We start from the raw sequence: 24,011 nt of genomic DNA, 5'->3' as shown, positions 1-24,011 counted from the left end.
TTGCCAGCCACCTCTGCAGTGGATCTGGTCTTCAGCCTCTTGATAATCCAGGCTTTGGCTGCAGGATGGATTTTTTACATGTTGTCAGAGCTCAAATTGCAGTTCAAGTGAAGGTCTAGGGTGCTAGGTTTCTTTTTATACACACACACTAATTAGCCAATCATTTACTGAGCACATGTGAGGATGTAAACTAGGATTGGATGCATTATATGACCAGGCGACAAAACTTTTATCTTACCAAAATCTGACCTTTCTGCGTCCATTAACTGAACAATATTTCTGCATTGATACCAATTTATTTTCCTATCCTAAACCACATTTCGGAGGGTTTCGGCTTTCAAAAGAATAATTTATACAACCAATGGATGAATTTAACGTCCGGTTATAAGCTTTTATTTACATAACATGGATAAGCGACATAACTTCTGTCAGGTAGTGTATAGACACAATTATCATTGGGGCTGCATTGCTTGTGCATCACATGATAATAAGTCATTAAATCAGTCCTATGCAAATGCCCATATAACACATATTGTGCTAAATGCCAATATTAGCATTGCTGCTTTTGTATTGCATGTGCACTTTAAAGGTAGCAGGTTCTCCGTGTTTATGACTGTAACAATGCCCATTCATACTTCTTAAAGGAAATACATCAACCATCTAGTGATAACCTTTTTTTTCCTAATTTCTGTGCATGATTATTGTGGCAGCAATCCAGCCTGTGCTGTATTTAACAGCAATTACAGATATGCTTTATGGCAGCCATATAGACCATATCAAGCATTAGACTGGAGATGTTCACTGACATCTTTTGGCGAGTGCTCTAAGCATGCTCTGTAATCTGTGCAGAGGTCACTGTGCAGGGAGTAGGAAGCTGTGAGCTTTGGCCATCCTCTGTTGTGAGTAAACTAATCCTACGGTTAACATGTATATGGTATAATATACATGTGTGTGTGTGTATGTGTATATATATATATATATATGTTACCTTTTTATTATGGTCATGTTTGTGATACAATGAAGTGACTTCTGGAGGTGTCAGCGTATTATGAGGCTTGTGGGTTAGAAACCTGCAAGATGCCCAATTTCAAGATATTTTATTTACCTTATTAACTTTAGATAGTAATTCAAAAAATGAATACATTTAGTTTAAAATGTGGTTAACTTGAAGGGGGGAAGGTTCATACACTAGTTCCTTTTCTGAGGTCTCATCTGTGCCGCCTGTGTCTGGCTCCGTGTATTGATTTGCATGTCAGTGCTGTCAGATGATGTAACTAGATGCACAACAAGGCCTCTCGTGCAAGAGACGTTCTGCCCGTCAGATTCTAGTCATCATTTATGGTGTTCGCTTGTATGAAGCGATCAAGTTACCTGTCTCTATCTTTTACTCTGTTGAGTCTGTTAAATGGGCTGATGAGAGGGCTGTTTCTTCTGCTGAATTGTTATTTTCCATTGCTTGTATAGTTTAATTTTCATCATTTTGCAGCTAATTTACCAACACTTCTGATTGTGCCGATGTTTCAGAAAATGTTTTTTTAATTTTAGAGCAATATTCTTCTAATATGATATCTGACATCATTCTCTGGGGTACAGCATCCTGTATAAATTCAACTGCCTATCGGTGAATGTTTCAGCACTGGTGATCATAGTACAATGCTCACCTATCTCTGCCGCGCTGCTCTCTGCCGCGCTGCTCTCTGCCGCGCTGCTCTCTGCCGCGCTGCTCTCTGCCGCGCTGTTCTCTGACGCGCTGCTCTCTGCCGCGCTGTTCTCTGCCGCGCTGCTCTCTGCCGCGCTGTTCTCTGACGCGCTGTTCTCTGACGCGCTGCTCTCTGCCGCGCTGCTCTCTGCCGCGCTGCTCTCTGCCGCGCTGCTCTCTGCCACCCTGGAGTTGATGGTGTGCATGCTTAACCATCAATCGATTCAAACACGCAACCCTAGTGCTTCTGATAGGTGGGAGTCTGAGCATTGGGGACATGGAGTGACCATACATTTAACACTTTTATATAGGGAATAAGTAATAAAAATGTTGTATATTGTGCAAACCCTTTCATTTCAGGCTATGTGCACACGTTGCAGTTTAGGCTTAGAAATTTCTGGTGCGAATTCTGCCTCTCCTGGCAGAAAACGCACCCGCGGATTTGTTGCGTTTTTTGTGCGTTTTTGCTGCGGTTTTCTTGCAGATTTGCTGCGTTTTTTACCCCTGCGGTTTTCTATAATGGAATGGGTACAAAAACGCTGCAGATTCACAAAAAAGAAGTGACATGCTACTTCTTTTAAACCGCAGCGTTTCCGCAGAGGATTTTCCGCAAAGTATGCACAGCATTTTTTTTTTCTCATTGATTTACATTGTACTGTAAATCAATTGCGGATCTGCAGCGTTTCTGCACCTCAAAAAACGCTGCGGATCCGCAGAGAATCCGCAACGTGTGCACGTACCCTTAAAGGGCTCTTGGCGAATACAAGTTTCCCTATACAGAAAATGGACCCCAGCTATGATCAGTGCTCTGGAACTCTGAAAATTCAACTTAGTCACGAGACTGACAATTTCCATTTTTGTATTTTCGTTTTTCCCTCACCTTCTGCCCAGAGCTAGAACTTTTTTACTTTTCTGTCCACATAGACATGTCAGGGCTCCTTTTTTGCTGGGTAAGTTTTGAATGACATCATTCATTTTTTGTGACCGCGTACTGGAGAACAAGAAAAAAAATTCCAAATGGGAAGAAATTGTGAAAAAACAACAACAAAAAAACGCATTTCTGACATTGTTTTTTGGGACATATTTTTATGGTGTACATTGTGTGATAAAAATAAACTCACAATATGATTCTTCTGATCAGTATGCAATTATGGAGAGACCAAACATGTCCTTTGTTTATTATTTTAAAATCTTTTAAAAAGATTGAGGGCTACATAGCCATTTTCTGTAACTTTTTAATTTTTCTGTTGATGGAGCTGTGAGACAGCTTATTTTTTGCAGGGCAAAACATCATTTTTATTGATGCCATTTTGGGTAGATGTGGCTTTTTGATCGCTTTTTACACATTTTTGTAGTATTGCAGCTATCAAAAGCATAATGTTGGCGTTCTTCTATTTTTTTTAATTTATACTGTTTACCGATCAGCTTAATTATTTTCATATTTTTATAGATCAGATTTTTTTTTTAACACTGCGATACCACATGTATTTTTTTTTTTATTTGAATTTTTTGATTTTTTTTTTATATATATCTTTTAAAACATTTTTTTTTTTTTAAATTTTCACTGCATTTGTTTGTTTTCTTTAGGGGACTTAAACATGCAATCTTCTGATCGCTTGTCCTATATGCATCGGTGCCATAGTATTGCTGCATATAGTAAAAATCACAGTCTCCTTTGAAGTCCGGCCACAGAAGGGGTTTCAAGGTAGCTCCATAATGACAAGCATAGAGGTGTTCAACAGACCCCCGGCTGTCATAGCCACCCATTGGTGATCCGCAATCACGTCACAGGTGCGATGATGTGCCGATGGAATGATGCGTCCCCATGCCGGCACGTTGTTAATGCCGATGCCACCCGCTATGGCTAGAGGCAGGTCCTGGCTGTAACACTCATCCACTACCTTCCGAGTATGGAATTAGCTCACCCCATGATCCCGCTCCGTACATCTGCTTCCAACTTGCGCTGTACATGTACAGTACGTGTTGTGAAGGGGTTAAAGACCCATTTTGAATGGAAAAAATGTGTGCATGCCCAACCTCCGCTCCATTCATTGCCTGCAATACTGCCGGAGATAGTCCAGGGTACCCATTTAATGTTCGCACCAGAGATTCTTGACTTACATGAAACTACTTTACTATACTATATACTGATCATCGAGATACGCGGGATACATTGGCATATTTATTTCCAAATATATGTTTTTACATTTTATTATTTTTAATATCTAATTTATTTTTCTTTCATTTTTTATTTAATGGGAACGTGACAGCTGATGCATGCTGCCCAATGCGCAGGCACTGGCGGTCTTATCCCAGCCATGTATATTTGCCTCTGAAACGCTGCAGCATTTCAGAGAAGCACATGCTCCCTGCCGCTTCCCTTGATTGACAGGTCTTTGATTATAGAGTCAAACATACCTGGCTGACATGATACTGCCAGTGCCTGATGCATGCTGCCCATGTATCAGCGAACAGGTTCACTTAAAGCTAAAAAGTCATAAAATCATATAATTTTTTGTATGATTATGTAATATTGTGTAACTTATGTATGAGGACTGATTCTGTTGCCTGCACAGTCATTGTAGTCAGAGTACGCAGAGCATTATTGTGCGGTATTAATAATATGGGGAAATGAAATGGTGTGGTGCACGATTATGAGTCCCCTAGCTGGTAAAAGGAAGCCGATAGACCAAACTGAGTAAACCGAATGCTCCTTGTGGTCTGTGCAGCCCGTGTTCATGCATCATCATCTGTCAGTCTATGAATCTGCAATTCTCTGCCGGTGACCAGCGGTTCTCTTTGTGCCATGATCTCTGACTGCCTCGTGTTTTATACTACTTGTGAAACCGCATGATTAGATGAAGTTGTTAATTTTCTTTATTCTTTCAGATGTCAGAAGGCTTCTCTGAGTCAGTGCCTCAAGCTGTTCACATGAAGCCTCATCATGCGCTGGCCCTTTATCAAGAGCAGATCACCAAGGTTCACGAGTCGGCCCAGGATGGACAAGCTCTGACCAAGTATCCTCCTTCTCATTTAACATGTGAAAAAGAGCCACAGACAATCAGTAGCCCTAAAGGGACAGCTGCAGATAGCGATGGTATGTAATTCTTAGTAGTGCACCAATGACAGTAGGCGTCTTTCCGGCTAGGTTGTCAACACACTTTTCCTACTCCATCTGAGAGTGGAATGACGCAGGGGCAGAGACCCTGATTCCAGTGATGTATCACTTATTGAGCTGCTGGCTGTAATTTTGATAAATACACTCATTTGTCTGCTACAGATCTACCAGTTCTATGAATACTGGGCCCTGTGTAACCTCGCACATACCACTGATTGGCAGCTCTCTGTGTGGGCTGTGCATAGGCCGAAAGCTGCCAATCAGTGATGGGGTCATACAGAGCTCATGAATATGCAGGATGACAGCAGGTTTACTAGTCTTCTAGTGGTAAAATAATTATTGGGCTGCTACAACAGGCAGCCCCATAAGTGACACATCACTCTGCTCCTACATTTTGCTCCTCTCCGATTCCATAACAGAAACCTGGTGACAGGTTCCTTTACAGAAGAGGTCCCTTATGAAGTAGTGAAGTATTCCTTATTTTAGCCGACCATATACACAAGAATGCACTCACTCAGCCCACAGACCTACCACACAATGGTACCATAAATATGCACGCTGGGTGCCCCCTGAGAAAAAGATGATCGAGCGTGTTACAATCCAAATTCCTCCAATGACAAGTTGATGTTGCATATATTAGATTTGTAGTTCCAGTATACTTTCACTCCTTCCTGGGATAGCAAATACTGTTACGTCCTAAGTCATGTTCCCATGTTATCCCCTATGTTGCTTGCCCTATGTGCTGGGCATTGCAGGACCTTAGGTATTCATGATTACGACCACTCATATAGTGACAGTTAGTTAGTTCTTTGTGGTCATAACCATGGATACCGAAGCTACCGCAATGCCCTGCACATGGGGTAAGCGACATAGCAAATCAGAAGAACTATACTACATTTCTAATTGGAGGTTTTTGCTAATATTCTGATTAGAGATGAGCGAACATCGTCTGCTCCCTCCTTATTCGACAAGCTATAGCGCTTACCAAATCGGGAACCCGGCTAACTGGAGCGCTCCCGATAATCAGCTGTTTGGCGCAGCAGCTGCATGTGTCGCGGCTGTATGACAGGTACACATGCATGGAGAGCCTGTATGTTGTGACTATGACACTGACACAGCCTGCGACACATGCAGCCGCGGCGCCGAACAGCTGATTATCGGGCGCGCTCCAGTTAGCCAGGTTCCCGATTTGGTAAGCGCTAATAAAGAGGGAGCCAATGATGTTCGCTCATCTCTACTTCTGATACGTACTACATATTGGGCTAGGATCTTGTAGATGGGAATATCTACGTCCATTAGGTGCCTGCGCTGATCTATTACTGCAGGTAGAATTGCTGTAATAACAGGGCTGGTTTCTGTGCTGAGCGGCTTGTGTGTGATTATAGGGCTTATAATTGTAGAGTTAACCTCTGAGCCAAGTGCATTAAAACAAGGCCAAATTCCACTTATTACCCTACGTTTCCTCCTAGCACATTTTCACCACTTACATATGTACAGCGATCAGCAGGAAGGACAGCTCTGAGTATATGGGCGAGAACACATTTAGGATGTGCTCATACTTCAGCTCTGCGGTTCAGCCAGAGAGAAAGCCATTGCCCTGTGCACAAACCCTGCAGAACTCAGCTCCTCGTATGTCGTATCCTGCCCATTTCTACAGAGCCATGCAAATGTGTAATATTAGGAAGCCTTTCCACCCGATATGTTGTGTTCTTCCTGCTTGTTGGAATCCTGCTCGGCAGCTAAGCAGGAGGGCGCTGGTTAAGCTCATTCATATTTTTTAAGGTAAGCATGCTGACACCTTGTATATTTTACCCGTCATTTTGAGGCTTAGCAGGATAAAATAAGGGGGCTGGTTACTTTTAGCTTTGTGTGGCTCCACGCAGCCATTTCTTATGGATGTATTTATAGTGCCGGCAAAATCACAAATACTCGGCAGCCATATCCATTCAACAGGCTTTCTTGATATTCTCATGTAATACTTATAAACATGGTTTCATTTACGGTATATTGGAAACTGTTATTACTCCAGCCACTCACATGATTGACGTCCAGTAATGTAAGCATTGCCGTTCTCCTTACACAGAATTCCCCGGACTCTCGGCCCCCTAATTACAGTATACCCCCATTCAAGAAAGTGAGGTTGTGTTGGATTTCAGCCAGTCTTAGGTTGGAAGTGACAATAACTTTAATTGGCACTTGTGAAAGAGTGTAGTGTACTTTAGACAGTAATTGGACAGTGAACTCATGGAGTTTCTCTTGGAGGCTGGAGAAACGTGCAGGAGTTGGGATCTACTGACATTGGGTCAGAACGTTTCCAACATGGTAGATATTGTGCAGTGTTCTGGCATGCCATGTTTAGCACCTGTCAAAAATGCATGCCTCTCATCCCCCCACCACCACTGCTTTGAAGAGCAACATTATGTTGGGCCTCCAAGTCCTTATTTAGACATTCTTGGATTTTTTGCATCCAAGAAAATAGGCATCGGTGTTCATCAGCGAGCTGGCTCACTTTGGTCTGTTAGTCCATCTTTACCATCAGTGTGACATCAAATTTTTTTTTTTGTATGCAAAAAAAAAATATGCCCCCCAAAAATTACTGACATGTCTGTTTTTATTTATTTATTACTTTTTGCGGACAATTAATCGCCCCCAAAAAATCTGAACATGTCCATAGACTATAATGAATAAGTGAAAAACACAGAACTCATACATAAACTAGTGTCTGAATGAATGAGGCCTTGGGCTTATTAGTGCATGCAGTGTGTGACGGCTAGCCTGTGAAGTTACTGTGTCCCTCTGAAGTTACTGTAGCATAGATTGCTGAAAAAGTTGTCATAGGGCTTTAAAGCTGTAGGCCGGTCAGAGCATCCATGCTAACACCTAGCCACCACGGCAAGTGCCTTCAAAAATGTTCCTTTGAGCTTCAGAACTGGATGATGCATGAAGGTGGCCAGATCTGGTAAATCATGTTTTCTTTTACCGGAAGTGGATGGCTGGATGCAAGCTCATCACTTTGCTGGGTAACAGATGGCATCAGGATGTACTGTGCAGAAAGAGCAAGGTGGTGCTCCTTTGGGAAACTCTGGTTCTGCCATTCATGTGGAGGTCACTTTGACACATACCTGTTCACAATCCACGCGAGCATCTGTGGGATGTGCTAGAACAACAAGTCTTCTCCATGGAGGCCACTACTCTCAGCACTAACGTCTTAGTGCTAGACACCACAGGAGACCTCCATATATCGCAATACTTTTTGATCTGTTTTTAAAGGTGTAAAACTGAAGATCCAGAAATGTGAAGAAGAAAACTTCCTTGCACTATTGCAGTTGCCAGGATGTCAGTAATGTTTTAGATACTTGCATTATTTCTACTGGTGCGTGTTAGTGAACCAACCTGTTCTACCACGCAAGTTGATATAACAGTGAAATGACTGTTTATTTAAGAAATGAGAAGGTCACCATTTGTATTATAGCCTAAGGCAGATTCTTGCCGAGACATTTCCTAGTCATCTCCAGGCTTACAGGAAGTCTGGTCACGGAGAAATCATTTGCATTCACCACTGACCAGGAAAGATTAATATTGGTCCTGCGGAGTAATTTTCACCTGGCGGTGCTCTACGTGTGCTGCAGTTCGGTAAACTCACTGTGTTTTGTTTTCAGACAAGGCTGCGTATATGGCGTTACAGGTAGAAGGTCAGAGGTTAAGCGCTGAGCAGACTTGCCTTCCACCCTGGCCCCCTACAGCACAGTATCAAGTGCCTGCCAGAGAAGTATTAATGCCCCTTCCACAACATGAAGCCACATCCCCATATAACCCTCAAGGTGAGAAATGTATGGAATTATTGTGAATGTTATTTGTTGTATGAACTGTAGATTTTAACATGAAATGTACTTAAAAACTTAATGGGACTTGTATTTATGAAGTACATTGAACACACAGTAATAAGGTTCAAAAAAGGCCATGTACCAAATACCAAAGTCGATCTAGAATCAGATACTTCCCTAAATGAGTAGATTAATAAATTCCTTTCTTCAGTGTGCGTATGTGTCTGATTCAGCATTGCTTGGTGCACGTGTGTAATCACTGACCATTCTAGGCTGTGTGACACAGAAACTGCTCAATATTGTCCACTTTGCACATCCAACATGGTGGCGGGTGACCCCGGCAACCATCTCAGTTCTTCTGATGAGTGACATGGAAGCACTGTTCTCATAGTTGGTATGAGACCCACCATTCATACTCCTTCAATTAAATCATTCTGTGTGGGGAAAACTCCTATAATAATGGAGAATAAATGCAATCAAATCTTAAGTTTGGAAATATTGTATTGCACTAAAGGTATTTTCTTACATACACGCTATGTTAGGCATGGCGACACAGCTCAGTATAGCACAGGGCTGTAGAGTACACCGATGTAAAAGGGGATTAAAGGAATGAGCATCTAGTGGGTGAGAGGGCATCAAAGGGATGAGCACCATGGAGGTAAGAGGGAGTCAAAGAAATAAGCACACAGAGGGTAAAGGGGGAGCAAAGGGATGAGCACCCAAGAGGGTAAGTGGGGATCAGAGGGCAAGTCAGGATCTAAGGGATGAGCATACATAGGGTAAGGGGGATTAAAAGGATGAACACCCAGAGGATGAGGGTGGATCAAAGGGATGAGCATCTATTGGTTGAGAGGGCGTCAAAGGGATGAGCACCAAGGAGGTAAGAGAGAATCAAAGAAATGAGCACACAGAGGGTAAAGGGGGATCAAAGGGATATGCACCCAGAAATTGAGAGGATCAAAGAAATGGCAAGTATGAGACTAAGAGAAGGTCAAAGGGATGAGTAGCCAGAGGTCACCCGTGGCCAACTATTGATAACTCTGCAAATGAAGCTTAACTAATTGTGTCTTTTTGCACAGGCCATGCCATGCCATTAAACTTGCACGATGGTTCACGATCACTGGCTCCTCGCGTTAACAACATATCAAACCCTCCTCCTCTCATTTCCTCCAGTAAACACCCAGCTGCTATTGAAAGACCCATGGGCTCCATTTCTCAGGTAGTTGGGCTTTATTTCATGTGATAACAATGTGCAGGTTACATTTGATACTGTGCAGTCTACATCCATTGTTGTATTTGTGTTAAAAACTCGTATTGACAACCAATCTGGCTGCCACCAACATCGGAATGACAAAGTCACGAGTTGTGGTGGCATCCAGCTCTGGCCTTTTATATATCTATGTAATAAGGACTTACTTGCACTCTGCGTTTTTGGTGCAGATAAAAACATAACATTTTACAGTACCAGCAAAGGGCAAACCGTGTTCTACAGCATGTCAATTCTTTCATCGTTTTTTTTTCCTGCAACACTTTGGTTTTTCCTGCAGAAAAATCAGTTGCAAATACTCACATGTACACATACATTTGGACAAATTTGCCATTCAAGAGTTATTTAGCTTGCGATGTGAGCAGTGTCAGTCATTTCGTATCCTTTGTCTTCCCAAGCTCATGCAGATGTCAGTGGACCTAGACCAATCATGGACCGCAGTGCACAAACTGGGTGCTGGTGCCCTGATCGAAGCATGACTGCATCATATATTTCCCTGAGGCTGTCACTCTCTGGTCCAGAGACTCTCAGCCAGCCTGTGCATTGCTTTCCATGATAGGACCGAGATACACGGATGTCTGCATGAGCTCCAAGTCTTTATACGGCACTCATACAGTTTTATTAGTAATCTTGTGTTCTTGTCATGCTGTACCAGGACGCTGTGACCCATATTTTTGTCTTACTATTTTCCTTTTCTTTTTTTAGGGTGTTCCCATTCCACTTCATACACCATACAGCTCTGAACATGCAAAAGTCCCTGTTGGGTCTATCACAATGGGTTTGCCAATGAGTGTGGACCCTAAAAAACCGGGTGAGGAGCGTAAGTTGAAATTTGTTTGGTCCTGTTGCTGTTTCCACAAAGTGACCGATGACTAGTTGTTTGTGCTTTTTTAGTACTCCAGACATGTCCTTCCATAACAGCCAGTGCGTGCTGTGTCCTCAGCATGTCTGCTAGGTACAAGAATCCTTGTCCAGTGTAAATATGGTGTTGCCAAACAGACTGTGTCATTGACCTTTTCCTCTGAAGGGACCAAACCCCTTATGAACTCAAGTTTCTTTCTAAAGCAAAGTTCAGTGCTGATGACAGTACCTCTGTAATTTTTCTTCCCTTCACTCACGATATGTTTTGTTGCCCTTAGCATAGATTGATTCCTACGTTGTGTAAAGCCTAAACTTTTATTTACTATATGAAGGCAACATTTTCTGTAGATAAGTATGCAGTGTTTTAAATCGCTTGCAGTAGATCTGGATCATTCCAGGCCTTACAGAGAACCTATCACTGTGGCCTGTAGAATTAACAAATCCGTGTGATGACCTAGAATAGGAGTCAGACTGTTTCACTTGATCCATTTTTGAGCCACTTGCGGCCCAGGAGTGGCTCCTCAGGACAGGGCACTACTCCGGCCGCCAATCTTCAATAACTAGTATGCCTTGATGTTTGAATTGAGACTAGAGGTGCAGTGAGCTATAAAACCTCACAGTTCTGGCCAAGTATCTCAAAATAGTAAGGCAGCCTGATGCAAGATGGCTGTTCCTGCACACAAATATGTTTCCTTAGTTTTAGTGCTTGTGCCATTCCAGCGATGTCTGCACTGGCACTCACGTAAGGTTGTTGCGTCACATGAGCCTTGCTCCCTATCAGTGTTGGCGTCTCTATTCCTGCCTTCAAACAAATCGAACATCAAGAGGAAGTCGGAGGGCAGCCACAGTAATGACTTCCTTTTGATGTTCAATACTTACGAAGGCGGGGACAGTGACGCCAGCACTGATTGGGCGCAGGGCTTGCGTGACGGAACAACTTCATGTGAGCCCTGGGAATGCGAGTGCTGACACCGCTGGAACAGCATTGACACGGGAGGTGAGTGTAGCTGTTTTTATTTTAATGATGCCAAAAGAGGAATGAGAAAGGATTGTCCAAGTAGTGGATAGCCCCTTTAATTAATTTGGCGTATCATTATGCTGCCTGTGTGGATATTTCTGCTATGATTTATGCCACTTTTGTGGCATAATTTGTCAGGTAGTTGCCACGCCATTTTCTGTCCTATAAGCTTGGTCTACTTTCAAAAAGTCAGCATAACTATGGTAAAAAGTTTGCCCAGCCATGCATTGCTCACAAATTTGCGACTTTTCTACTTCACTTTTCTGACTAAAGTGTCTTAATGAATCCGCTCTATAGTTACAATGTAATCCACAATCATAGTGGCATTGAACTGGTAGGACACTAGTCTGATTCAGGTCAGTAAAAGGAGGTCACCTTCTCTTAGTATGTGTCATTAGATTTCCCCTATAATAAAATGTAAAAGGATCTTTTCCAATATGGTGGACTTTGCACTGGAGTCTTTACACTCCCTGACAGAAGTTATGTCGCTTATCCATGTTATGTAAATAAAAGCTTATAACCTGACGTTAAATTCATCCATTGGTTGTATAAATTATTCTTTTGAAAGCTGAAACCCTCCGAAATGTGGTTTAGGTTAGGAAAATAAATTGGTATCAATGCAGAAATATTGATCAGTTAATGGACACAGAATGGTCAGATTTTGGCAAGACAAAAGTTTTGTCGCCCACAGAAAGTAATGGGATATTCAAACAAATAATTAACTTAAAATACAAATATATGTTGCATAACATTGGTGAATGAAGTTGTGGTGCTATTAGTCATATTTAATATTTTGTGTGACTTCCATGAGCTTGAAGGACTGCATCCATGTGGTACAACAATGATTCATACAATTTATTAATGAAGTCATCAGGAATAGCAAAAAATGCAATCTTACATGCCTCCCAGAGTTCATCTAAATGCTTTGGTTTTGTCTTCCAAGCTTCCTCCTTTCATCCTACCCCAAACATGCTCAATGATGTTCATGTCTGGTGACTGGGCTGGCCAGTCCTTGAGCACCTTGATCTTTTTTGCCTGGAGGAACTTTGTTGTAGAGAGGGATGTATGAGATGGAGCACCATCCTGCTGCCGAATTTGACCCCTTTTATGATTTGGAATATAAGAGGTAGCTAATAGTTCTTGATATTTTAGGCTATTGATATTGCCTTCCACCTTGCAAATGTTTTGCACACCCCCATACTGAATGTAACCCCAGACCATGATCTTTCCACCACCAAATTTAATTGTTTTCTGGGTGTATTTTGGATCCATGCGGGCTCCAGTAGGTCTCCTGCAGTATTTGCGGCAGCTGTGGAGTAATTCTACTGAAGATTCATCAGAGAAATCCACTTTCTGCCACTTTTCCAGTGTCCATCTGTTTAGCAGGCTGCGGGACTTTGCAAATGCCACACGGTTTTTTATCTGCCTTTTGTTTAGTGCTAGCTTCTGGGCACTGATTCGACCATGGAGGCCATATCGAGACAGAATCCTACAAACTGTTCTAGTTGACACAGGGACTTGAGGTGACGAGGCCTGTTGGAGCTCTGCTTCAGTGAAAGAGGGGCTTGCTTTGGATTTTCTAACCAACAAACGTTCCTCCCGAGCAGTTGTTTTGCGGGATTTGCCGGACCTGGGCTTATCAAACACATCTCCAGTCTCTTCAAATCTTTTTTTTAATTCGTTGTACTTGACGCTGAGACACATTAAAGGTACCAGCCACCTCTGCAGTGGATCTGGTCTTCAGCCTCTTGATAATCCAGGCTTTGGTCACAAGGTGGATTTTTGGCATGTTGTCAGAGCTCAAATTGCAGTTCAAGTGAAGGTCTGGGGTGCTGTGTTTCTTTTTATACACACACTAATTAACCGATCATTTACTGAGCACAGGGGAGGATGTAAACTAGGATTGGGTGCATTATATGACCAGGCGACAAAACTTTTGTCCTGCCAAAATCTGACCATTCTGTGTCCATTAACTGATCAATATTTCTGCATTGATGCCAATTTATTTTCTTAACCTAAACCACATTTCAGAGGGTTTCAGCTTTCAAGTGAATAATTTATACAACCAATGGATGAATTTAACGTCAGGTTATAAACTTTTATTTACATAACCTGGATAAGCGACATAACTTCTGTCAGGGAGTGTAGGAGGCAGAGGATAGCAGCAAACTTTTATTAGTTCACTGTTTGCTGTGATGACTGCATGTATTTATTTGTACCAGGACATTTTGTGACTGTTAGTCGTGGAGTCACAGTTCTTTCTTCAGCACCATAACATGGATTCCGTTGTCTGATAACCCAGAGGGATGAAATGTTGCACCAAAAATTAACATGAAATATACAGTGTTTATTCCATTACTGCTTTAAAGTTTGTTCCTTACAGTAAGTCGCTCATTTTAGTATTTCATAAGCATGTCCTATATCTATTCATAAAGGGATGTTGTATATTAGTACATTTTTTTATCTCGCTATACATCTGTGATCACAAAAACTTACAAGTGAATATTGAATAACACTTGTAATTCATTGCTATGACATCTGAGTGACATCTGCATTGTTCCCTGCTGGAAAAACCTCAGTATTGTACTAGTGACTGCTATAAAACAGTTGGTGACTCTGTACTGTGAGTGATAAGATGGGAAAGCCTAATGTCAAGCTGTGATTTCTCTGCTTAAGAAACGTATTTTATTATTTTCAGTGCCTTTCTTGGCTGTTAAACAAGAACAGCTCTCTCCCAAGAGCCAGCCGAGCCAACCTGAGAACCTAGTGATGCAGACAACTCAAGAGGGCTCCATTTTTAGGGGTAGGATATGCTGTCACTTTCTTGTAGACATTTGTAAAACTGTATAAAGCAATCAATCTTGGGGATAAATTAGCATTATAGAGTGAATGATGGATCGGTAACACTTAAAATATCACCCAAAACATGTATTTTCTGAACACCAAAGGAAGAATACTGGGTACAGTGGACCAGGTATAGTATCATGAACAGAGCTCCATGTCACTGGATAGGCCCGGTCTATATGCCCTATTAGGGCTAATTATGGCAGACCCAGTCGGACAAGTGGCAATCCGGTGATCAGTGAGCACCTTGCTAAAGCAACCTCATTGAAATAAAAAAAGATTAATCGCTGTATAGTAAAAAGTTCTCTATCTTTGTGATATACTTAGACCCCAATTTATCAAGTCTAGTATTTTTTTTACGCTGGTCTTGATAATGATGTGTGCTGGAATCAGATGCCCCTGATTCATTAAATGGCATGTGTCTCCGTATGCGTCTTGCCATAAATCCTACTTCAGACGTGGCCGGAGTAAAAGCACGGTGGCTGAGTGGCTAGCACTGCAGCCTTGCAGCGCTGGAGTCCTGGGATTCAAATCCCACCAAAGACCACATCTGCAAGGAGTTTGTATGTTCTCCCGTGTTTGTGTGGATTTCCTCCCACATTCCAAAGACATACTGATAGGGAATTTAGATTGTGAGACCCATCAGGGGCAGCGATGATAATGTGCGCAAACTGTAAAGCGCTGCGAAATATGTCGGCGCTATCTGAAAAAAAAAAATTGTGGCATTGGGAACACCGCCACTAATTATAACAAGTGGGGATTGCCATGCCCTTGTCCCAACTTCACTCAATTCATAGGTGCTCAGTGAAAATTGGAACACCATAAGTCGCCTGATTTTAGCGCAACCTTGTGTTGTGACAAATTTTGATCATTTTACGCCAGAATTCTGGTTAAATTTGATAAGTTGGGTTCACTTAACATTTTAATATCTTTACGTTTATTATATCCGTGTAAGTTACTTTTTTTTTGGCCAAAATTGAGCAGCATCACCAATCCTCTGTTCTAAAATCCAGGCTGATAACTTACGTTGACTGTTTATTACTAACATGCCCTGAATTGTATGACTTCATTCACTTCTTTATGTCAGGGATGAAATTTATTCACTTTTAATGTCTCGTACTATATAGAAAACTGTGAATATGGTGAAAGATATCCCCAGAGCTTAAGAGACTAAAGGAAAAAAACATCCAAAAATGGGAAATTGAAAAGCGCTGCACTTAAAAGATCCAGGTGTTCCCAGCATGGATAGTGTACAAATAAAGTATTTCAGCTTATTCCACTATGGAGGTCACCTGGACATTTTTGGTAGCATTGGTGTTTGTTTACCAGGAAAGATCTCTTGTAGATAATTTTCAATGCTGAAATATACAACAGATTATCTACATGACCTTTAGTAAAATTCTTTTTATTTTTTACAATTATGAGGATGACCGCCCTATAGTTTGTGTCCTCTGCATTCCCACTGCTGTTGATTGAATGTTTAGTGGTCATTTTAAAGGGGGCTCTCTATTCCTTTGCAGGTGCTGCACATGGAGGAAGTCTCACTAAAGGATTGCCTAGCAATCGACCTCCTCCAGATGCCCAGATAACGTACAGAGGGTCCATAACACATGTGAGTTCACCCCATTATCATCCTTGTGAAGTTTTTTCACCAGTAAGATCTTGATTCACTTTCATGTTTTGCACTGACACGAATTTCCGCACACTCTTCAGGGCACTCCAGCAGACGTGCTCTACAAAGGAACCATTTCGAAGATCATGGGAGAAAACAGTCCAGGCAGGGTAGACCGCATGCGGGAGGAACCGCTGTCCAAAGGTCAGGTCATTTATAAAGGCAAGAAAGGCCACATCCTGTCCCTCGATGGCAAGTTTGGTGATTTCCTTTCCTTGGAGCTGTTGTTAAAGACTGTGTAAAACATGATAATGTAATAGGTTCCTCTACTTTGTGAATATTCGCTGTTTGTCAAGGCTCTAATCTTCACCTTGATGTGATTTCGTTAATTCACCAAGCTTTAATGCAGTGAATAGGATGGCCCGCTAAGGCAAAATGTACTCCTGGTTACATTGCTTTTGCATTGACACATCAAATCAATTAGAATACTCTTCATTTTGCTAATTTTTGGCTAGTGACATTCAGATGGGCTACTTTCTTAAAAAATAAGCTGAGATTTCCACGCAACATTCAGGTGATGTTAGTTTGGTTTAGTAAAACAGTGAGTACCCCTGACATTAGGTCCCTAATATCGACTGTTAGACAATGGTGAACATTTGATATCTCAGACTACAGACTTGTCCTTCTTTACATATACTTGAGATTACTGACTTTAAAGAAAAAAAAATTGATTTTTTTGATACTCTGTTATGAAATATGTATGTTTCATGTGTTTTTTTTGGTGACGGAGTAGTTGTGATGTCATTTGCCCCCTTCTCTTCTAGCAGCTTGCGATATTGTATTGTATTAGGTTTGTGAGAAATTAGGTTCCAAATCAAATTCAAGAAAAGGTATTGGTTGACATCTGTAACCATAGATTGCATTCAGACAAACGTAATGTGACTCTATGGAAGACACATCAGACTTCTATGGAATCTCACCACAGCCCCATAAAAAGAAGGGTATTGATACGTTAATGGTGCTCTAATATGGCAATGTCGTGGATATGGTTTAAGCCTTTCTGTGTTACGTGGCAGAAGAACCATTCTGGTGTTTGGTATACAGTGCTTTATACGCATGCCGCTATACGCTGTCCCTAATAGTGTGGGAATTAATTTAGAAGGAAATATATAATTCATTGGGCATCGACTGTTATTGTTTTTCTGTTCACTAATTAAAATTTGGATTTCTATTTAAGAGTTGATTATTTATTACAAGAAGAAATAGCGATAATGATCTTATTCTGCGTAGTACGAAAAAAGACAGGCTTATACAAAAGCATCTTTCCTGTTCTGCTGAGTGGTGTTTCCATGGAAAGATTAATTTCTGTTCTGTAATGATCTGCTGAGTGGGGAACATGGAGACATCATTGCCATGAAAAGCAAAGTAACACGTTTTCTTGACTTCTGTACACATTTCGTATCTTGACTTAAAGCTTTTATTAAGAGAGTGGATGTGTTGTTCACTTTTGGGTCAATTACTGCTGAAAAGAGAAATTGCTCTGCTGTTTGTTGTGTGGATAACCGTGACCTGCATCTTTATTTAGGCAGTTCATCTTCTCAAAACTCCAAAGAGGATAATCGGACTGCTGGGACCTCTCAAGAGGCAAGTGCTCCCAAACGCACTTATGAAATGATGGAAGGTCAGATGCGAGGTTTACCAGTACGGGACATGCCAACTGCTTCTATAGAAGGTAGGTTTCAAAGGCTGCCATAGCTCACTGAAAAAGGTTAAATGTGCATTTAGTTGTCAGCAGCAGAGCTGACAAGATTGTGTGGATTTTACTGGGAAATTTAATTTGCAAAACTTATTCTCCACTAATTGAATGTCCCTTATTATGCTATGGGGTCTGGAGAGACCCGAGGGATGTAAAAGCACATCCGTCGCTCGATCTGCCCTATATGATATTCAGCATATCTTCATATCGCTGCCGCGCGCTGCATCTTCATGGTAAGCCAGGACTTCTGGCTGTGATTTGCGCTCTACATCTTCATGCTAGGCCAGGACTTGTGCCTGTGATTCGCGCATTGCATCTTCATGCTAGGAGAGGACTTCTGGCTGTGATTTGCGCTCTACATCTTCATGCTAGGCCAGGACCTCTGGCTGTGATTTGCACACTGCATCTTCATGCTAGGCTATGACTTCTGACTGGAATTCGCGCATTGCATCTTCATGCTAGGAGAGGACTTCTGGCTGTGATTCGTGCACCGCATCTTCACCCTTGGCTAGGACTTCTGGCTGGGATTTGCGCACTGCATCTTATCCTAGGCCAGGACTTTTGGCTGGGATTCGCGCATTGCATCTTCATCCTAGGCCAGGACTTCTGGCTTGGATTCGCGCATTGCATCTTCTTCCTAGGCTAGGACTTCTGGCTGGGATTTGCGCACTGCATCTTCATGCTAGGCCAGGATTTCTGGCTATGATTCGCGCACTACATCTTCATCCTTGGCCAGGACTTCTGGCTGGGATTCGCGCACTGCATCTTCATCCTAGGCCAGGACATCTGGCTGGGATTTGCGCACTGCATCTTCATCCTAGGCTAGGACCTCTGGCTGTGATTTGCTCAGTGCATCTTCATCCTAGGCTATGACTTCTGACTGGAATTCGCACATTGCATCTTCATCCTAGGAGAGGACTTCTGGCTGGGATTCGCGCACTGCATCTTCATCCTAGGCTAGGACCTCTGGCTGTGATTTGCTCAGTGCATCTTCATCCTAGGCTATGACTTCTGACTGGAATTCGCACATTGCATCTTCATCCTAGGAGAGGACTTCTGGCTGTGATTCATGCACTGCATCTTCATCCTTGGCTAGGACTTCTAGGTGTGATTCGCACATTGCATCTTCATCCTAGGCCAGGACTTCTGGCTGAGATTCGCGCATTGCATCTTCATCCTAGGCTAGGACTTCTGGCTGGGATTTGCGCACTGCATCTTCATGCTAGGCCAGGATTTCTGGCTGGGATTTGCGCACTGCATCTTCATCCTTGGCTGGGATTTGCGCAGTGAATCTTCATGCTAACAGAGGCTTCTGACTGTGATTTGCGCACTGCATCTTCATTCTAGGCCAGGATTTCTGGCTGTTATTCGCACACTGCATCTTCATGCTAGGAGAGGACTTCTGGCTGTGATTCGTGCGCTGCATCTTCATGTTAGGCCAGGATTTCTGGCTGGGATTTGCGCACTGCATCTTCATCCTAGGCCAGGACTTCTGGCTGGGATTCGCGCACTGCATCTTCATCCTAGGGCAGGACTTCTGGCTGGGATTCACACACTGCCTCTCTATCCTAGGCTTGGTCTTCTGGCTGTGATTCGAGCACTGCATCTTCATCTTTGGCTAGGACTTCTGGCTGTGATTTGCACACTGCATCTTCATCCTAGTCCAGGACTTCTGGCTGAGATTCGCACAGTTCATCTTCATTCTATGCCAGGACTTCAGGCTGGGATTCGTGCACTGCATTTTCATCCTAAGCCATTCTGGCTGGGATTTGCGCACTGCGTCTTCATCCTAAGTCAGGACTTCTGGCTGGGATTCACGTACTGCATCTCTATCCTAGGCTTGGTCTTCTGGCTGTGAATCGAGCACTGCATCTTCATCTTTGGCTAGGACTTCTGGCTGTGATTTGCGCACTGCATCTTCATGTTAGGCCAGGATTTCTGGCTGGGATTTGCGCACTGCATCTTCATCCTAGGCCAGGACTTCTGGCTGGGATTCGCGCACTGCATCTTCATCCTAGGGCAGGACTTCTGGCTGGGATTCAGCACTGCATCTCTATCCTAGGCTTGGTCTTCTGGCTGTGAATCGAGCACTGCATCTTCATCTTTGGCTAGGACTTCTGGCTGTGATTTGCGCACTGCATCTTCATGTTTGGCTAGGACTTCTGGCTGTGATTTGCGCACTGCATCTTCATCCTAGTCCAGGACTTCTGGCTGAGATTCGCACAGTTCATCTTCATTCTATGCCAGGACTTCAGGCTGGGATTCATGCACTGCATTCTTTAAAGGCTAAATAACTTTTTTTGAAAATCCATGTCAGAATGGCTTTATAATCTTTTAAGAAAGCTTAACTCCATTTCAGTCCACTAAGCCTGATTGACCGCTTCTCAGTGTCCCTGCTGCTGAGGTCTCACACTGCTCAGTACAATCTGCAACTGTCAGTCATGTTGGGTAGGAGACGGCTGAATATACTTGGACTCATGACTTATTTTATTTTATGAAATGCTCTTCTTAATGTCCAGATAATGCTGCCATTCTGACATAGATTTTCGCAGTAAGTACACCAACCTCATCAGGTCTGAGGACCCGGTTAAATAATGTAGACGGTTTGTATTTTGGAATTTAGTGAAAGATCCACTTTAAAAGGGATTTCCCATCTCACCTTTTACGTTTGTTTCTAATCTGTTGTTGGCTACACCTTCCCTGCCTCCTGTGAATCTGCGGGCAGTATCTATAGCCTCAATTGAAAGCGACAGTTCAGCCCAGTGATGCTGTGATCACTGCACTGCATGCTTAAATGAATTCTTAAATACTAATTAAATATTAATAGAATTAATTTTTAAGAAATTCAGGAGGGAGAATTTTGCAATCGTGGCCACTGCTGCTGGATCACAACAGTAGCTGTATTTCCTCTTTAATAGCTTCTTACCCTTGGATATTGGGACATATATAGTTATTCAAGCTTTCCGCTGCTAATTTGGCTGATTTTGTTGTAGACATGTGGATACACGAGGATCTTTGCATAAATTTACAGATTTATCTTGTTGCCTTAGCGTTCAATGATAGTGAGATCATACAGTGGTGTACGCAGTAATGCGAACTGTGGTCTATGACAGATCTCCTGATTTCACAGCTCATTTTTAATTGCTTTGTTTTGTAGAATAATGTATAGTATAGGTGTATATACCTATACCCATATAAAACATAGTTTGGCGTTTTATTTGCTGATTAATCACAATGAATATGGATTGCCTATGTTAATATTTTTGTTTCTGTGCAGGTTTAATGGGAAGAGCAATTCCTGGTGACAGACACAGTCCTCATAGCATGAAAGAACCACCACCGCATATACGAGGCTCTATTACACAGGGTAAGCTTTGCCCTATTGATTCTCATCTTTACATTTCTTACTGTTATAAAACATTCTTGTAGCTTACATGTGGGAAAGGAAACTTCTATTTATGAGTATATTTATAGGTGGTGCCCATCAGCCAGTTAGGGGTTGTCCGGGGGCCTGTAACTAAAGTGCAACAGTCATCAGATTACTAATACATGCTTTGTGCATGATTCCTCGCAGATCTTTGTTCAAGTGCAAAAACGCAGCAAAAAACGCAGGTATCAGTTTTTGTTGCATTTTTAGTGAAAAAAAGCCGGTACATCAGTATTTGAAACCCATTTATTTTTGTGATTTTTCTCAAGTTTAAACCATAACGTCTTGGTTTCCTCCCCTGAGATGGCAGCTAGGATTAGTACAGTTTAATTAAATTGGTTATATTTGTAAAGTAAATATTGGCTGACCAAGTTATGAAATTGAACAATTGCTGATCAACTCAAGGGTTGACCAAAGTGTGAAAGTAAACAGTGTCCTACAAACTCAATGCTGTGCCAGTGTCTTGCGTAAACTATTCTTGACCTATTCAACTTCCCCTGCTGTAACATTTGTAATTGTGTATTTTTTCTTGAACTCTTGTGAAGTTTTTTTGTTCAGAATAGTCACTACTTTTTCAGACATAAAACTATTTTTTAACTAAATTATTTGATCAAATTGATCTTTTTTCCAAAATGGTTTTAAGGTTTCACATATGTCATGCATTGGTGACCTAACACATTGTGCCGTTCTGTGGTGGAAGCAAAGCTGAACTTTAGGATCCTGAAAAACGCAGCAAAACCTGCTTTTTATAAGCAGCTTCTTTACTGCCAACAGAGCAGGTTTTTGTCTGCAGGAAAAAAAACTCCACAAAAACGCAACATGTGAACATAGTCTGGCACTTTCATGTGAAAAGCATTTTTTCATAGCATAGTATATGTGTGTATATATACACTACCATTCAAAAGTTTAGGGTCACTTAGAAATTTCCTTATTTTAAAAAAGAAAAGCACAGTTTTTTCCAATGAAGCTAACAGTAAATGATTCAGAAATACACTCTATACATTGTTATTGTGGTAAATGACTATTCTAGCTGCAAACGTCTGGTTTGTAATGCAATATCTTCATAGGTGTATAGAGGCCCATTTCCAACAACCATCACTCCAGTGTTCTTATGGTACTTTGTGTTTGCTAACTGTGTAAGAAGGCTAATGGATGGTTAGAATACCCTTGAGCAAGTATGTTAGCACAGCTGAAAACAGTTTGGCTGATTAGAGAACCTATAAACCTGACCTTCCTTTGAGCTAGTTGAGAATCTGGAGCATTACATTTGTTGGTTCCATTAAACCCTCAAAATGGCAAAAAAAAAGAACTTTCATGTGAAACTCGACAGTCTATTCTTGTTCTTGGAAATGAAGGCTATTCCATGCGAGAAATTGCCAAGAAACTGAAGATTTCCTACAACGGTGTGTACTACTCCCTTCAGATGAGAGCACAAACAGGCTCTAACCAGAGTAGAAAGAGAAGTGGGAGGCCCCGCTGCACAACTGAGCATCAAGACAAGTACATTAGAGTCTGTAGTTTGAGAAATCGACGCCTCACAGGTCCTCAATTGGCAGCTTCATGAAATAGTACACGCAAAACGTCAGTGTCAACGTCTACAGTGAAGAGGCGACTCCGGGATGCTGGCCTTCAGGGTAGAGTGGCAAAGAAAAAGCCATATCTGAGACTGGCTAATAAAAGGAAAAGATTAATATGGGCAAAAGAACACAGACAATGGATAGAAGAAGATTGGAAAAAAGTGTTATGGACATACGAATACAAGTTTGAGGTGTTTGTATCACACAAAAGAACATTTGTGAGACGCAGAACAACTGAAAAGATGCTGGAAGAGTGCCTGAAGCCATCTGTCAAGCATGGTGGAGGTAATGTGATGGTCTAGGGTTGCTTTGGTGCTGGTAAAGTGGGAGATTTGTACAAGGTAAAAGGGATTTTGAATAAGGAAGGCTATCACTCCATTTTGCAAAGCCATACCATACCCTGTGGACAGCGCTTGATTGGAGCCAATTTCATCCTACAACAGGACAGTGACCCAAAGCACACCTCCAAATTATGCAAGAACTATTTAGGGAAGAAGCAGGCAGCTGGTATTCTATCTGTAATGGAGTGGCCTGTGCAGACACCAGATCTCCAACCCATTGAGCTGTCTGTTGTGGGAGCAGCTTGACCGTATGGTACTCAAAAAGTGCCCATCAAGCCAAACCAACTTGTGGGAGGGGCTTCTGGAAGGATGGGGTGAAATTTCTCCGAATTACCTAAGCAAATTAACTGCTAGAATGCCAAAGTTCTCCAATGCTGTAATTGCTGCAAAGGGAGCATTCTTTGAAAGCAAAGTTTGAAGGAGAAAATTATTATTCCAAATAAAATTCTTTTTTTTTCAAACCTTGTCAATGTCTGGACTAGATTTTCAATTCATTTGGCAACTCATTTGATTAATAAAAGTATGAGTTTCCATGGAAAGCACAAAATTGTCTGGGTGACCCTAAACTTTTGAATGGTAGTGTATGTATATACACTGCTCAAAAAAATAAAGGGAACACTTAAACAACAGAATATAACTCCAAGTAAATCAAACTTCTGTGAAATCA

At 41.9% G+C, this 24,011-nt stretch overlaps 1 protein-coding gene across 26 annotated transcripts in view; it reads left to right on the top strand.

Moving 5' to 3' along the window:
- The window catches only part of NCOR2 (nuclear receptor corepressor 2), a 574,536-nt gene that overhangs the window by 503,737 nt on the left and 46,788 nt on the right, over nucleotides 1-24,011 (top strand). For 18 of the 26 annotated variants that reach the window (XM_069756000.1, XM_069756002.1, XM_069756001.1 and 15 more), the window contains 9 exons: nucleotides 4,589-4,796; nucleotides 8,477-8,638; nucleotides 9,721-9,860; nucleotides 10,614-10,728; nucleotides 14,486-14,590; nucleotides 16,152-16,243; nucleotides 16,345-16,499; nucleotides 17,833-17,975; nucleotides 21,277-21,366. In XM_069756000.1, coding sequence (XP_069612101.1) covers nucleotides 4,589-4,796; nucleotides 8,477-8,638; nucleotides 9,721-9,860; nucleotides 10,614-10,728; nucleotides 14,486-14,590; nucleotides 16,152-16,243; nucleotides 16,345-16,499; nucleotides 17,833-17,975; nucleotides 21,277-21,366 — 1,210 coding nt within the window. Of the gene's footprint in view, nucleotides 1-4,588; nucleotides 4,797-8,476; nucleotides 8,639-9,720; nucleotides 9,861-10,613; nucleotides 10,729-14,485; nucleotides 14,591-16,151; nucleotides 16,244-16,344; nucleotides 16,500-17,828; nucleotides 17,976-21,276; nucleotides 21,367-24,011 lie in introns of all 26 variants that reach the window. The other 8 variants (XM_069756005.1, XM_069756021.1, XM_069756003.1 and 5 more) reach the window with 3 other exon arrangements.

This window comes from Ranitomeya imitator, chromosome 1 (genome assembly GCF_032444005.1).
Source record: "Ranitomeya imitator isolate aRanImi1 chromosome 1, aRanImi1.pri, whole genome shotgun sequence".
Taxonomy (NCBI): domain Eukaryota; kingdom Metazoa; phylum Chordata; class Amphibia; order Anura; family Dendrobatidae; genus Ranitomeya; species Ranitomeya imitator.
This window is presented reverse-complemented; position numbering and strand designations above follow the sequence as displayed.